Source organism: Falco rusticolus, chromosome 15, assembly GCF_015220075.1.
Source record: "Falco rusticolus isolate bFalRus1 chromosome 15, bFalRus1.pri, whole genome shotgun sequence".
Classification (NCBI taxonomy): Eukaryota; Metazoa; Chordata; class Aves; order Falconiformes; family Falconidae; genus Falco; species Falco rusticolus.
The window spans coordinates 3,955,966-3,973,406 of NC_051201.1; the positions used below are offsets into that span (position 1 = coordinate 3,955,966).

Sequence of the window (17,441 nt, forward strand, 5' to 3'; positions counted from 1 at the left end):
GCTTCAGCCGTGATATGATTATTCCTACTAAGTATTAACAGATTTTCTAATTCCATAATAAAGTTAAATAGTGAAGCTAAGCGTAGAAAAAAATTAGACTATGGGGAGTGACAACATGGTCAGTATATGTCATCTTATTATAAGTATTCTGCATAAGCATAGCATTCCATTTTAGTCTCCACAGCTTCTTATGCAGCCACCACAGTGAGAATATGCATGCACAGTACAGTGCAAGCTTGTTAAAGACATTTTTCAGGCAAAACCTAATGTGCTGTCATTACCTAATCTCAGGGCTGGGAGGGGTTCTCTCAGGGTCTAGGAATGATGTGAAAAACATTTGTACAAACCAACTTTCTGTATGGTTTGGGAACATTACAACCTCAGTCTTCAGTAACAGACCTTAGATCCACAGTTAGACAAAGTGATATATGACTGGATGCCCCTGTCATCACCAACAGACAGTCCATACCACATGGTCCTTTCAAAGAACTTTTCAAACTCCTACTTAAAGCTACTCAGAGTCCTAAAACTGGTCTTGTACTAAATAAAGCTCCAGAATTTTCAGAAATGTTGCCTATCTGCTTTCAAACAGGGCCTATTGTCTTTCTTTATGACTATCTTATTTACCTTTAAATGCAAGGCCAAAGTCACTAGCATAGTGATCAAGTTCTTAAACATTAACATGTGCGTTTTGGTCCTCGTAAGTATTTTTGAGAAATGTTCAGTCAGACACTTGCATTATTTTGAAGGAGATCTGGATGCCATTTGTATCATATGTATTCCCATATACATCTGCGTAAGTATCAGCTTCCTGGTTCAGGGGGAAAAACCAAACACTAATCTACCCGCCACTTAACCTACTGTGAAAGTTTGGTTTAAACTATATAGTGATGATCACATGGCAAATCCTACTTAACTGTCAACTTTATATAACTATGAAGTACGGGCAGGTTGTAAGGTGTATGGATTAAGACAGAACAGATGTGTGATTGTTACAGCTTTGAAACGGGAACGCTGTAATTTTATTTTTTTTTTTTTACAATGAGTCATACTTTCACCAAAAGAAAAAAGAGAAATAAAGGGGGGATTTTCCAGAAAAATGGCTGAGCCAGACAGAAGCAAGAGTCAAAGGGAACACTGAACAAAAGCCCTGCTTGCAGAGCTGTCTTCAGGTTGCAACTGCCAGAAAATACTCATGCTACGCTCTTACAGCGGGACAGCTGAACACCACACTAGGTACTTATTTCTTCAGTATGCTTATTTATTCAGTCTTCTTTAGCAAGCTTCAGCCCCCTACATTTTTACAACTATATCCTATATAACTTCAGCAAGACATTAAGATGGTGTGGTAGCACAAGGAGGAATAAGCACGTCCACTCTAATTAGCTGAAGTTCAATGCAGTATTTTCAAATAATGATCACGGATCTCGCTCAATAAAGGTGTTTAAAAAAACAACCTGCCAAATGTATGCATATAAGCCTGCTGAACAAATTCTAAAGATTAAATTTAAAGATAGATTGTAGTAAATCTAAAGAAAGCGTCACAACCTTCCAGTTAAAAAAATTTTTTTTTTGATTTCTTACCATTGTGAAACTTACCTGTGGACTTAATACCACATGAAACTGTTTCATTGTATGGGGGGAGCTGTACAAAAAAGAAATTAAACTCATTTAAAGACAAAGCAACTCTAATAACATTTGATATCAGTTTCATATGAAACATTATTTGAATCCTTTAAAAATAATATCATTATTAAGGTTCGATTTTCTGAGAGTATGTCTTGGAACTCATGCTTCTATATTTATCAAATCCCACACTGTAGCTTCAAGTGTCCTTGCAGATTACCACAATTACTGAAAGATAAGGATTATCTTGGTTACACACTACAGGCTCATCAACTTCTCAAGCAATTCACTTCACAGCATCAGGATCTTCCTTCATCAACAGTAACTCACAGCATTAAACTGAGGAACACATCCCCTTTTTATACAAAAACTGAACGTAGACCAAATAACCTGTGACAGGATAAACCAAAGTTTTTTGCACAGACAACAGTCACACCTAAACCTTTTGACTCTCAACCTGGTTCAGCTCTAGTGCTGCCCTTGAAGTGTTCCAGCTAAGGTGTATTCTTAATCACATTTAACAAATTTTTATCATCAGCAGCCTAAGTGTAATGTAATCACAGCATATAGTTTCTGTCTGGATTGTAAATATGTTTACTATAAAACACCGGCATCGTTTTTTGGACTCGGTGGTTGACAGAACCCCTACTATTGTGTAACCACAGGTGGGCATTTCCAAACCCCTCCTTGCCTGCCCCCAAATGCCCCCAGCACTGAAAGCTTCTCCTGTGCCCAGCAGGCATTGCTACATTGCAGTCCAGCAGCTCCCCGCAGAACAGATGAACTGTTCCTGCAGTGGGAGATAAAACATTAAGCATACAGTGCAGTTTCATAATGCTGTTCTAAATGCTAATTATAATGGTGTAAGAAATATCAAAGACTTCTCCACTGAAATCTTCAGTTCTCTAAAGCTACAGATACTTACATATTGCCTTCTTAAAGCATCGTAGACAACAGTGCATTGGAAGTGCCAAAAAACAACATTCCTAAAATTCCATTATAAAAGAAGTGCATAAAAAGAACACATACTGTAAATCCATTTATAAACCATAATGCATCTTAATACATCAAATCTCCAGGTCAAAAAAATCAGAATCAATGGTCAGAAAGAGGCATCAAGCTGTTAAGAACCTACTTACTATCTATACTACTATTGAACACAGATTCAATATAGTTTTATAGTTAAGAGCTAAAAAAGTTACTCTACAACTCCACAGTAAAAAGTTCACAACAAAACTCGTAATTGTTGTTTTTTCTCCAATTCAAAGGGCTTAAGAAAACACAAACTAAATAATAAAAAAATAATAAGTCGACCTATTGCTCCCCTACATACCTGGTTAATCAACAGCACCTTTGCAAAATAAGAGATTTCTGAGTTGACCCGTTACGTACAATGGGGTCATCTGAACCACCTCAGTCAACAGGTATCTGATAGAACATGTACAAAGAGACATTCTAGACAACCCTTAACTTTAACTAGTTAAACTTGCCTCAGCACACCCTTCAATCTACAGGTAAGGAGCTTCAGAAGGATGGCAGCGTCAACGGAATGTATGTCACACACCACTGCAGTATTATAATCTCAGTCTTGTCCTTCCTCAATTTCACCCCATTTTTGTTCAGACTACTTTTCTCTGAAATACCTGCACAGTGTAAAACTAATAAGCATAATCTATTTCATCATCCAGATAATTAAAACATTGAACTGAACCAGATCAAGGACAAACTTAAGGAACATGGTTCAACACAGTTTTTTATTTTGATAGCTAACCAGTAAGTGGTACACTTGAGACAGTTATAAAATGAGACAAGAGTGGTTCTAATGCTGTAGGTTCGTATTTCCTCAATATATTTTATGAGGATAGCTTTGAAGAAGTCAAGGTATGACATTTTCATCTTCCACAATGTGTTACAATAGCTGATGTAGGACACTTAAGGTGACACTACACAGGATGCAAACATCACGCTGCTGCTACTGTATTTAACAGTGGGAAAACAGCAATACAAACAGAAGAAACAGGTATTACCTTAAGATCTATTCTGCATTACTTCCCACCTACCAGAGAAGACACAAAGCTCTCCCTAAAGGCAAGTAGAAGCTCTCTATTCTTTCTAAACTTGCCCCAGCCCACCATATTCCTTTCACACACTTTTATGGTTCAGCAGTATACTACACTAATGACACTCGGAAAATTAAGTTACGGGAAACTAAGTTGCATTAGCAACGGTCGGCAGATTTGTAAAATGTGACAAATTGATTTCCGCATCTATAGTTGGAAGCGTTCATTTCCTTTATGTTGAGGGGGGAGAACAGAAGCATGACTGAAATGTTTGAATGAAAATGTTTTTGAGAAAAAACATGGAAATTGACCTGAAGAAAAATTATTTTTCAAGTCTGGAGATTAGGACAATGGCATAACATTCTTCCCTACAAAGGAAAAGAGTTTCTTCCTTCTCTACCAAGAACCACAGACAGTAGGAGTCTACAATACTATCTGTAGTATGTTATGAACTGAAACACACAAAGACAACTGGTTCCACTCTATGGTTTACTACCCCCGTAATTAGTGCATTATTGATCCACCTCCCATTTCTCAGACCCCACGCACAGCTTTCCTTGTAAGCACAGCTTTGATGGTTAGCACTGCTCCACCTGTCAGAAAATAAGAATCCCTGCGCTTCAAAAGGCTCACAAGACTTAGAAGCCCACCTTACAACTGAGAACACTGCTGAGAAAGTTTTCTTTATATCCACCTCTGAAAAAAACCAAAGCAATCAAAGCTGAGGTAATAGGGCTGGATAACTCGCTTTCAATATCCTGTCACTACAATGTCAGCGGTTCCAGCTCCAAAAGATGACAAGCAGAAGGTGGGATAATCAATTTCTTATTTCTAAAAATTGACTTTACATCCATATACATGGAAAGAGGACTTCTGATCAATATCTTCAGGTTGTAAATTAGCAAGCTAATAGAATGGTAAGAAACTAATTATATAGTTCTATTTCAAGTAAGCACAAAGAGATGTAGCTTTAAAATGTTATTTCTAAAAAGTTTAAAATAGATCTTACCTCAACAGAGCATCGTGGAGTCACAAAGAACTGATTAAACTCATCAGGGCTGAACTCCCCAAAAATATACTAAAAATAAAAGAGAAATATTTTTGTTACAGGAGGATTTATATTCAGTACAATTAATAAATTCATAATAAAATCTATTAAGATACAAACATTCAAAAAGACCTGTGTGTTAGGAGCCAGAAACTCACTTGTTTGCCTCCCAGCTCTCATCTTTATCCCTTCCCAAGTCTTTAGCAAAGTACTTTAGGCTCTCAAACTGTACACAATGCATCTTCCTCAAATTCCCACAACAGGTAATCACAGTATGAACTGCACCCCATCCCATGACCAGTTTCAAACCAACATGTAGGGCGAGTAGTTGCATCAGTTCATATACGCCCTAGACACAAGCTGGTTTATCTTCTAAAACCCCACAGATACCTACCCTTCACAACAGAAAAAACAAGAATAACTTTTCTAGAGTTCTGCTAAACCAGTGAGTTTTGCAAAACTAATGGTATCACTACCTGAGTGCCCAAGCACAGAACTGACACTGCCTAGGTGTAGAAAGATACACAAAGCCTAAATATCATCAAGTTTGGTACAGCTGCTCTTATGAATTTTGTTTCCCCTGTGCCTGAAACTCTGTGTAACAAATCTTAAGATGAAATGTCTTTTCAACATTATCTTCCTGCACCCTTTTAGGTATTTTGCATTTATATTTCGGGGGGGGGGGGGAATACTTAACAAGGTCACCAAAAAAACCACCACCAAAACCAGAGAAAACCAAAAGCCACCCTACAATGATTAGTTTACAGAAGAAGAAACATTCTCAAGAAAAAGGCCTGACATGTTGGCATTTCATAGCACCTGGAAGCATCTATAAACTTCCACTACCAGCTGTAATTAGCTGAAAAGCATCTGAACATTCAGGACAGCAGAGAGATACTGGGACAGAAAGAAGTTGAACAGGGAATTGAATAAATTCACAAAACGGACAAAAAGGACTGGAAAATACCACTAATAATGCATTCTTGGCGTGTGGAAGCACATACCCATTAAGAGTCACAAATATTATGGCTATGGATGAAAGCAGGTCACTTTGGTCCAGTACCTTACAGCTTGCCACTCTCATTCATCTTCGGCGTACTCCAACATTCATTTCAGACAATTCTTTGCTATCCTCCACCCTCCCACAGAAAAGCTTTTTCAGCAGTGTTAGCTCTTGCTAAATCCTTAGCTTGGCTGCATCAACAGATACATACACGTATTTCCATACCATTACTAGACTAGCAGTTGAGCCACAGAAAAAAGCTCTTAGAATTCAAAAAATCACGTCTAGTGAAGCACAGGCTGTAGCCACAAATGGTAGATACAGTAATTCAATCACAGTATTTTTTTCAGCCTTTAGGTGATTTATTGCAATGTAACTAATGTACCTGCTGTCTGCATGACTAATAGCCATTTACATTCATAAATTTCAAAGCATAAATTCAAGCTAAATTCCACAGCAAACACAAAAATGTAGTTTTCTCATACAAAAAGTGATTTATACATATACAGAGTTTAAAAATGGTGAAGAGCATTAAATTGGTTAAAGAAATATTACTGTAATCTGGTTTAGTTGACAAACAATTCTAACAGTCAAAAAAACCTGAAACATCTGAAATACAAATACTTTAAGCACAGTGAAACAGCTAAATTTCAAAAAATTGTCACATAACCAACTGCTAACTACCAACCAAGACAGCACAACGCCCAAGCAGAACAGGATCCCTAAATTCTACTTGAGTGAATGGCTTTACAGTTCTTGCCAGGGAACTTACGCTTGATTTATGCTCTCAATATAACCAAGTCATTTTTCTTCAGTAATATACCAGCAAGAATTTATCATATTCCAAAAACATGCTTAAGAAAAACACTTGCTGAATCATAACTAAGCTATGTTTTTAGGAGGTATTTTTGATGCAGTCATGCAACAAAACAAAACAATAATCTCAAATAGTGACTACTAAAAGTTATATAAGGTGAAACTAGGGCTGGAATCCTAATGTTACAGTTTTTTCATCTACCAATGTTTTCAACCAAGGTATCACAGGCCTCGTACTTCTTTCTGAGCAAAAGAAAGTGCCCCTCTTTTAATTATGGAACACAAGATGGAAGTTAAAGTGATCGTTAATACTATCCTAATGAAACTGGCTTACTATATAATCACAGTCACACAGGAAAACGTGTCTACGCAACTGTGTCCTCATCATTTAAAACAGGACTTTAAAAATTTACCAGCATCTAACCCAAACATCAATCCTAGTCAGACTACAGTGCCAAACACCCTATCCAATTTGGGCCTGAAGAAAACTGAATTTCATTTGATTTTGTGAGGCTTTATTTCACAATGCTTTATACCTGCAAACACGAAGTAAACCAGTTAAAAAGATATTTGCATAATAAACTGAGAAAAATGTTAATTCAAAATAAACTTATTAGGCTATATGACTGCTGACATTAAACTTACTCAACTAAACCGACCTTCCTGTCCTCTGCCTGAAGTCTCAAGTCCACCTTGCCTCTCACAAAAGATTTCTGCAAGCGTAACAGCATTTTCTACCCTTTTTAAGGCACAACTACATGCTGAAGTGAAAAAGCAAGATATCAGATCACTTGGCGAGCAGTAACAATCTCTACAAGAAAGGACGCAGAGGGGAAGAAGCCACCACATTTTAAGCAACGTGAAATACAGTGTTAGCTCCCTGCCTGCTGTCCACCCATCCCATAGCCCAATGAGTCGGTGTGCCTGGTGCTATACAAATGGTCTCTGTTGATCTCTGTTTAAGAAAATACTTTTTTTTTTTAGCTGTGAAACAGCTTCAGAAAGACATTACTGTAGTAGTTACTCTGAACTATTATTGCAAATTTAGAAGTATTTTCTGCAACTGAAATGCCTAAGTAGTAAGCACGTTTAAGCAAGAGTGTGCTAGGATCTTATAAAAAAAGAAAAATACACCCCAGCAAGAAATAACCTCATTATCAGTATGAGCTTTTGGGGTCCTAGCTTGCACACTCCACAAATTATACCACATAATTCAAAAAGCCTCAAAGTTAGCTCTTCTCCAAACTGACAAATATAATCTAATACTTCGAACAATCAAAAAGAAGTTTAATAAAATTATTTACACAATTCCTATAAAAGCTACTCACAACCAGCATTAATCCACCTCACACTCTCTAAGTTACACTTAAAACACACAGCAGACATACCAGCATGCATTAAAACTTTGCCAAAGCCATTTCAGACTATTTCCATTCCAATTTTAGTATTTTCAGGTACGCATTTGTGGACAAACCCAAATAGTCTATTTGTAGCCTATTAGGACTACATCAAATCGCTTCCTCTAAATGCCAAACTCTAACCTGCCCTGCGCTGCACCAAACCCTAAACTTGTGTGTACATCACAGTACTTCCAGGTCCCAATGGTGGATAACAGACTGGGACTTCACCGTACAAACTCCAAGGATAAAGTGGGTTTCAGACACAGGCTACTTACGGTCAGCCCTAATGCAGGCAAAAGATTGTGATTTACTCAGAGGTAAGCTGCTCGTCATGCTGACCGCTGCCGACGCACCAGTGCATCAACAGCCTTTTCATTTACAGTAACTACAGCTGTACAGCTCCCCGAGCAAAGGACGAGCACAATCGCTAGGACAATGCATGTTAGCAGACTGCTGAATTGGCCCAGTTAGCAAAATCCGTGCCTATTACCACTGGTAACATAAAAAGAATACAGATGGCAACATACAAGCCCAAAATACTAAAAAAGTATTACCAGTGAAAAGTTGAAGCTTAATTACTCAGAGCTCTACACAAATTTCACTGGGGGGGGGGGCGGGGCGACCCACACAACACGACCCACACCAACGTGTACACACACACAGACCCCCAAAAAAAAAGAAAAGCAAAACAAGCTTTCTCCAAACAAAAATACTGTTTAGCGATTAGAAGTTTCAAACATTAATTATTGTTTATATCCTCAGACAAAAAAGCAGCTGCTTGAACAGCATGGTAAATAGTAGCCAATGGTGTAAGCAGTAACTCACAAGGCAGAGCAGGAATGATGCTTAGAGGTGAGAGTGCACTCTCACACCAACACTGGATTTGGAAGAAAAACTCCAAGAGAACACTGGAGGTAAGTTTTGGAAATTTCCAATTGTAACATTACCCCTAGACTTACTTTTAAAGATGCATAATCCCTAAGAGGCTTAATTCAGAGTCAAATCTGATCTCACTCTCCTTCTCAAATGATTGCTGCAACCTACATAGAAGCTTTCTGTTCTAGCTCCTGGGAAGGAATCATCTCTCACTTTTTCAGGTGCACACATTTCACTGTGTTTCTCTGCTACTCCCCAGATTATTTAACTCTGCAGAGCAATCATTAATCTTGCATTGACTGCATTCAAGGATCCCTTAAAATGCCTCAGTCTAGTGCGTTTCATTTCTGCCACAGATTAAGAGCAACATCAAAAAAGTTTTATGCAGATTTCAATGATCTCCCACTTGCAGTTGTATAGAAAAACAGATGGAAAATAAGTCTCCTCTGGGAGAGGCAGGGGTGTGGAGAGGACAAGGCTCTGCGGAATTCTTGGGGGGAATTAAAAAAAATTTTTTTTTTTAAATGTACCTCTAATACAGAATCCACCTTCCACTTTCTCATCAGTATTTCAAAACCTCTATTTTGGAACAGAAAAACAAAATAGTAAACATGAAACATACCGATGAATCTATTCCATTTTGCAATTCACTACTGTAACCCAATTTGACCAATGCCCAGAGATATACAATAAGTTATTACATACATTAAAATTAACATGATTTTAAAGAATGTGAGTAAACATATACCAACATAACAAAGTGCCTTTCTTACACTGCATGATGAGAAACTGATGTTTTTCCCATCTAGTACCTTCCATAGCGGGGTTTAACTACCAATCACTTTAAAAAGTAAATTATCCACAAGGGTTGGTTTCCACCGTTTTTTTTAAATGCTAGTTTCAAGATTTGCAAGTTCTGAACTTCTGGGTGTTTTCAAACGGCAATGCCTTCTTGCAGATGCTCACGTGTATGAGACCAAAGATGAAAATAAAAATAAACAATGCTTGAATAAATCTTAAAAATTATGTAGCATTAGGTGGGATGGTACATGACACACACAAGGTCTCTCCTTTCAGATGCCAACACTAACAACTAGCACATATATCAAAAACACCAAACCAGTGCAAACTTAAATATACTTTGTACAATTCTAAAATGTTATCTCTTCTCACATGAAGCTGCTGGTGGCATGGGTGCTCCAGCTTTTAGTTAAATATGATGTACTGGTAACATAGAAGTTTATCTGCGTCATTTCCACCTAACAGAATTCTGCAATTCAAGTTTGGGGATTGAATTAAATTCCCATTTTCATACAGCTTTGGGGAGTACAAAAATAAAACTTAAAAATATCTAGAAGTAGAAATAAATTCTTGCAAAGATTTGAAAGAACCAGACACAACTGTAGTTCTGAACTCCTTCCTGTGTGACTGGACAGAGGACGTCAAAAGACCTCTATCTTTGCCTTCTCCTTGAAGGACTCAACATTGTGAGACTAGAATATTAGACAAATACTGTGCAGATGAGAAACTTTAAAAAGTGTATCACATTTGCAATATGTTTTTTCTATAATACAAGTTAACAGTATTGAATGAATGAGAGTATTGCACCCTGTAAAGGAAAGGAATTTCAGCCTGTGTTTCCAAAGCTCACGAGTGAACTGGTATCACCAATTCTGCTGTTCAGTCTGACATGCTGTAAGGGATCACATCTGCCTGCATCCAGTACCTGCTTCCCAACATCAGTTCTCTTTAAAAAAAACCCAAAAAACTCTCGTTAAATAAATCTTCAGAACAACATCCCAAACCCTCCTGATTGTCGGTCACTGGTGTTTCCAGTTGCAACAAAACTAGAATCAGTTTCTAAGTTGATCTCTATAACACGATTACAGTATTAGCATATATCTGCACTCCAGCAGATTCTACACCACTGAACAAAGTATTTCATCAATGACATCACCTTTATACACCTTCAAGATAAAAAAATAAATCTATACAAGAAAATTTGTTTTCTACCACGCAGGAATGAAAGTAAGAGTACTTTTATGTTTGCACCATAACTGATTATCATAACTGACCAAGTGGCATCTTAACTATGCAGACAAAAGCAGCAGCAACAGAACTAATTCCCGGGCAGGAGGAGAGACGACAAGACACACACGTGGAAGTTCTCCAAAGACCCCAAAGGCCTGCAGTGCCTGACCTGCAAGCTCCCCATGCCAACTGTTTTTTACTGTGCTCTCCTTAACCACTTACAAAATGAATGCTAATGCTACCCCTGTTACTGCCTGTAAAGAAATCTCCACTGGTATTCCAGTCTAGCAACATGAACAGTCTCCTGGAGGAATACAAGGAGGAGGAGTACGTGTTACACAGCTGCTTGTCCTAGAAAAATGGGTAGAAATAGCACTGCTGATGCATCATCATCTTGGCATCACCTGCACTACAAGAAAGCTAGGAAAATGAAGTGTCAACTTCTGCTTTCAAGAAGCATTAACGTGGTTTTCATCTAATAACCAACAGCTTCAGATCTTCCAGTCAAATTAGTTTAAGCTGGAAATACTCCCACTTCAACTGCTGCTCCACAAACAAAAATACAGCTTTTACTTAACGGTGGCACAGAATAATTCAACCGTATCTCAGCAGAAGGCCTAACAAGTCAAAACTAGTTCACATATAAATTGAAATGATTGAATAGTTTATGTATGCCATAAGCTCTATAATCTTGCTCACCGAGCTACTTCCACAAAGCATACTTATTCTTAAAGCTATCAAGAGAGGCGAGTAGAGGGAGAAAATGAACCATTGAGACAAAAGTCTTCTTTCCTGGCAGGAAAAAAAAGGGCACATGTGTATGACTGCACTTGGGTTTGATTAGCAGAGAAAACACTTTTACATTAGTCATCCCAGCAGCAAATAAGGGATTAGTCCCTCACCCTTTACTTCTCTCCTGTTTTGTCAAGGTTTGTCAGTATTTCTTCTGGAAAGTGTAGGGAAAGACATCCTTCCCTCAGGCTCTCCTTCCTTTTAAGCTGAAATCCATCAAGCCTTATACACAGATGATTACTTAATCTGATACAACAAGGTTTTCTGAACTTCCAAATCCCAAGAAACTCATCACTAAAATGCTTATAAAAAGAGAGACAACATTGTGAGACTGAAAACCCCATTAAAGAGAGACAACATTGTGAGACTGAAAACCCCATTTTTGGGGTTTGGGGTGTTGGGTTTTTTTTTTTTAGATTCTGAATTTGCAAGCAACAACCCACACCAGGAAATATGAAGACCACTGGCCATATTATTTACACCTGTATCACAACCTAAATAGTAGCGTTTTAGGCAAATACGTTTCTGAAAAAATCCTATGTTGACATCTCTTCTTTATGGAAAAATAAAGTTCATTTTTATAAGTAAAATTGTACGGAAATGAAGGTGTACTTTAAGGTGGAGCAGTTGCATATTAAAGCTTTTAGCAGATGAGAAAGCTACAAACCATGAGCAAACTCTTAGTACACCTTACAGTCCTTTATCACTAGCCTGCAGCTTAAAACTGGAACATTAACAAATCTACATAGTGCCTGAAGAGCGAGCAGAGGTAGGTAAATGTAGGTCAACTAAGCCCATGAGTCAGTGCAACTCTGCCTGCCTTCCATTTAAGCAATCAAAGGCTCAAAAATATAGTGCATGACTGTACCTTCCCTGATCTTTTTCCAATTCATGGTTCATTGGATGTTATTACAGAATTCTTACAGCTGAAGAAAGTTAGGCATTTTCCACACATTTTACATTAACTACTCTGAGGGGAATTTATTCCAGTATGAAAGAAAAGAATGATCATTCTCAAAAGCTCATTATCTGATCAGAGGAAAAACCAGATCACTGGCCAGTACGAAAGCACAAGTTGGTGAAATTTCAGTTGTGGCTGCAGCGTTACTGGAAGGGCAGGTTTAATGACCAAATGGCCCCTACATCCTGACACTATCATGTCACAACAAGGAGATCAAACAGTTTATCCCGAAGGTTGTTCACAAAAGCAGAACAGGTTGTACTCTTTCATTACTATTCATTTTCATCCATTAACATACTGCAAATAAGAGCAACAAACCACCAATAACCATACAAAAACCTGCCAAAACACGAGCCAATTTCTTACACCCAAACAAATTCTGTTCACATACACTTTTCATTCCATTACCAAAAATGAAGCGCTTGTTGGCATTCTTTTATTTCAAACAAACAGCAGCTGCCACAAAGTGCAACCAGCCCAAGGAAGCTGTCTATAAAGTGCTGATTGCAGATAATAGGGGGGTAAAAGGGAATGGAAGAACAAAAAAAAAAAATAAACCACCATCATCTTACACAGACACCACTGCATTTATGAGTGTAGTGTACCTGCCCCAACTACCAAAAAGACTTGCTTATCTTCCGGTCTCCAAAGCAGAGCTGCCCCAGCAAAAAAACCCTCTGCTGTTTCAAGTTTAAAGCTTTCCCTAACTGGTATTTTTCTTCTGTTCCACAAAACAAACAAACAGCATGCCCAAAACCAGCCACAATTTTATTTTGCAAATAACAATAGTATAGAGAGGGCAATGCAGCTGTATCACTTATATGTGATCATAAAGCATTGGCCCAGTGACAGGAGGGTTGCATCTATGTTTTCTGTTCCTTTTGATTTGCACCCTGTGAGTGCACATCACAGTCTTGCTAAGAAGATACCCTACTTTTACCTTCCACTGGAACCCAAGGTAAGAACATACTTTCACACGTTATACAAACCAGAGCTGCAGTGAGGAGCAGTCCTTTTGGGAAAGTGCACTCCAGACAGCAAGACGGAAGATAACAACTGCATTGTCAGAGCCGACTGCATCAAATCCCAGCTCCTTGGAGAGCAAAAGATGGAATTTCTGACACCTTTACATCAGCAGCTCCACCACTACAAGCCCACAGAACATCTGCCAGTGATTCAGAAAAGTAACATTTTCCAATCTATTTTCTTGTGATGTTAAATCAAAATACAAGCCAAACAAAAATATTTTCCTATTCAGTTCTCCAAGCAGGCAATAGCAAAAGAAAAATAAGTACTCCCAACATGGGTAGATAGGGCCTTCCTCAGTTTTCAGTTCAAGAACAGTGGTTGGTAGAACACCGATTGCTAAGCCTCTATCCTCACACCCTAGAAGTTCGAACACACCAGCTTCAAGCTCGTTGCTCATAATTGAGCAAACACATTTACGTCAAGCTCTGCAAGCTCTGCTTGTGCTGAACTAGTTACTGAGTCTAATGCGCAAATTGCAAACTCTTCCTATAATGAAGAATGAAAATAATTAAGATCTGAGTTATTCTGATTTACTAATAGCATGATAAGCACTAAGGAGAGAGAAGTTGGAACATGAAGTTACTCATGAACACAGCCAGTTTAACTACTGTTATAGGTGGGGCAGGCAAAACAATCTCCTACTAATTTTATCTAATACTTCCCAGCAGAGAAACCTTGGTGTTAGCAATTTTTTCCTCTGCCAGACTAAAATCATTAGGGCTGCACCTTTTGTGCCAGATACCTACAGCAGAACAAACTTCTAAGAACATGCTAGTAAAGTAAGTTCTGCATCTGGAGAACACTGTTTTGGCCACATTAAATAGCAAATTGTCTTTGAACACCTCACAGCAGTCCACCCAAATTCCAGACATGCTGTATAAATCAGCATTTTTACGAGGTTTACAAAATCTTTATTTAGCAGGTATTCTAGCAACTAAGATTTTGAAGGAATCTCTCCATTTCTCCAGGTAGAAGAACAGCACATGCACTACCTTGTTGAACATCCACAAAGTTCATAGTATCAAGGAGCCAGTACATTCCTTCCTTGGCAAAGCAGGATGTTCTGGGCTACCGGAACAAAGACAGGTTTCCCTGGAATGGCTTCCAGCTAGCAAGCTTCAGAGATGCTTGGCAGTGCCCTGGCAGAGGAAAGCCTTTCTTCTTCTGTGCTTACTATACCTGAACGTACCTCACAGGCTACTTTTACCCTTCAAATCCATGATTTAAGAAAGTAAAACTAATAAATCTAGACATGGATGAGGTTATTAAAAAAAAAAAAAAAAGGTAGAGCTTTAGGAAGAAAAAGTGCCACAAGACCCTGAGTTTTAAAAAATTAAAGAAGTTTGAATACAAGCGCATTTTTAAGTACTCCAGGAAGGAAGGAGATTACATTTGGCTTGATGAGGCCAAAGATGAGGAACAAGAGTTAGATGAAGAGACAACACAGGATCTGAAGTTATTGGTAGAGACAGCACAGGACAAAAAATAGAAGTGGAAAGAACTGGTCTGTGCCTGCCGGGCCACTCTTCTCCAAAAGCTGAATTATCACCCAATATTCTGGAATTGCATAATCCTTCTACTGTTGTCAGAAGGCTCTGTAATTCAGTTACAGCAGTATGTATCCCAGTTCCTTTCACGGAACTCCCTCTTGTGAACTGCCCCATGCACTGGAATAGCAGATGCCCTTTCCATGTAGGCAAAGCTGCTAAACATGCTGATACAGCATGCGAGACTCAGGATGGCACCCTATTATTTAAGACAAGGAAATTACACTGAACATTATACTTCTAAACCCAAGTAATCAAAAGCAAACCTGCACCAAAATTCAGAATGCTTGTATCTTTGATTGCCACTAGTTTGTACACATTCGATATTTCCTTATTTCCACTACTCACATCCTGACAAGAGGACTAATACCTCACAGGATCAACACAGATCCATCCCAGCGGACAATTCCATCCTGGGCAGTAAGGAGACTGTTGTTCCAGTTTGGCAAGCAAGCTGAAAAATACCCTGGAATCTAAAGAAAATTGGAAAAAGAATGGAGAGCCTCTGAGTAACCATAGCTAAACATTGTGCAAAATTAAAATCTATCCCTAACACCACCACAGCCAGACAAGTTACCTACACAATGCTTTTCACAAGCAATTACTCAGGGCAGGATTTAAGGTGGCTAAAATTAGGTGAGGTGGTAATAAAATTACGTATGTGGACTCCATCCTGACAAGGAATACAGATTAACACCTTCAGAAGGCAGCTGAGCCCGCCTACCCAGGACTGATACGCCTCTTTTGAAGACCTAACTTCACATCTCAACCCTAAATTTTGGAAGTGCTGAATGCTTAGAACCACAGCCGAATGAGGCTTAACATAAAAAGTTCAGTATTCATCGAAATGTGGTGCAAAGTTCTATCAAAACCACATAAGCCACTGAGAATACAAAAAAAAAGACCATGTAAAAGCTAATAATACCCAGAGGTTGTACAGGGGTAACCACCTCGGCAAGGCACTAGACATTATACAGCGACAGGAAAACACTGGCCCATCATCAAAAACAAGCACCACCGCTCCATTCACCAGGGCCGCACAGGTTTTACTGGCATTTTCGTTTTGCTGGATTCACAATCCCACCTCTTCTCCTGTGCCAATTCTGGCACATGCTGAACAATCAGCAAGATGATTATACTCAAACTGAAAGAAAATGATCCAGATGACTTCTAAAAAAAAAATAAATAAATTTGCAGTGGGAGAAGGAGGGTTAAGATGAAGTAAATGATGCAAGTGGTCAGGAGCAAGAAAGAATGAGACTTTCCCCTCTGCACGCTGTGACCTGCCAAAAATGGGTTACAATCTCATAGAGAAACAGCCAAAAATAAACCAGAGAACTTGCAAAAAACACGACGATTGCTAAATGACTCAAGGGGATCACAGAAACGAAAACACAACTACCACCACATAATAAAGTCTCCTATATTTTAAGCTCTGTAACTGCTGAAGTTTGAGAGTAATTGAACAGAGGCTCTATTTTCTCTCTGCAGGCACTCAAGCCCCTTCCGCTGCTTCACTGCGTGACACTATGTATGCTGTTATGTCCCCCCGCACACAGAAACTGAGGACACCATCTATTGTCTGGATTCTCAGTATATACAGAGCCACCCATCTACCCTGCCAGCCTGACGTGTGGTAAGTGGCAGGTGGAAACCTGAGAGGATCTGGCACTGCCATCGACAGCAACTTTGTATTTTGAAGTGATAGGCAAGTTAAAATGAAAACTGGGACACCACACGTGCCACCTCTTCCTGAGATAGTTTTAGAGCTGAACTATCTGCGACACAATTCCATGTAGATGCAAGATAGCTGTTAAAATGGATACACATATTAATACACTACTGCAACTAAAGCAGATACAGTAAACATTAAACACCCATATTTTTAAATGGCAGCATTAAAAACTGAGTATGAATATGGCAGTAGGTTTACTGTATGACAACAACACTGTCAATATTAAGACTTTTTTTTTTTTGGTAGCTCATTTCAAAAGAGTAACGCTAATAGTGGTGCTAGTTCATGTCTCTCCTTATATGAGATCTTCTGTTAGCATTCAGATTTGTTCTGCACATATGAACGAACAGAATGCAAAGCAGAGCACTCAAGATGTTTCTGAGCACATTTACAATATTGAAGATACTGAAATTCCCTTGCTTTCTGAGGTGGAAAAACAGACTAAACCAGAGCATACCCTGACATACTATTACTGATAAAGCTCACAACACTATGAGATCAGAGCACAAAATTGGTA

At 38.6% G+C, this 17,441-nt stretch overlaps 1 protein-coding gene across 1 annotated transcript in view; it reads right to left on the reverse strand.

Moving 5' to 3' along the window:
- USP10 (ubiquitin specific peptidase 10) overlaps window positions 1-17,441 on the reverse strand; it is a 52,762-nt gene that overhangs the window by 26,955 nt on the left and 8,366 nt on the right. The window contains exons 2-3 of the mRNA XM_037408774.1: window positions 4,696-4,764; window positions 1,600-1,645 (exon numbers count right to left, since the gene is read on the reverse strand). Coding sequence (XP_037264671.1) covers window positions 1,600-1,645; window positions 4,696-4,764 — 115 coding nt within the window. The remainder of the gene's footprint in view (window positions 1-1,599; window positions 1,646-4,695; window positions 4,765-17,441) is intronic.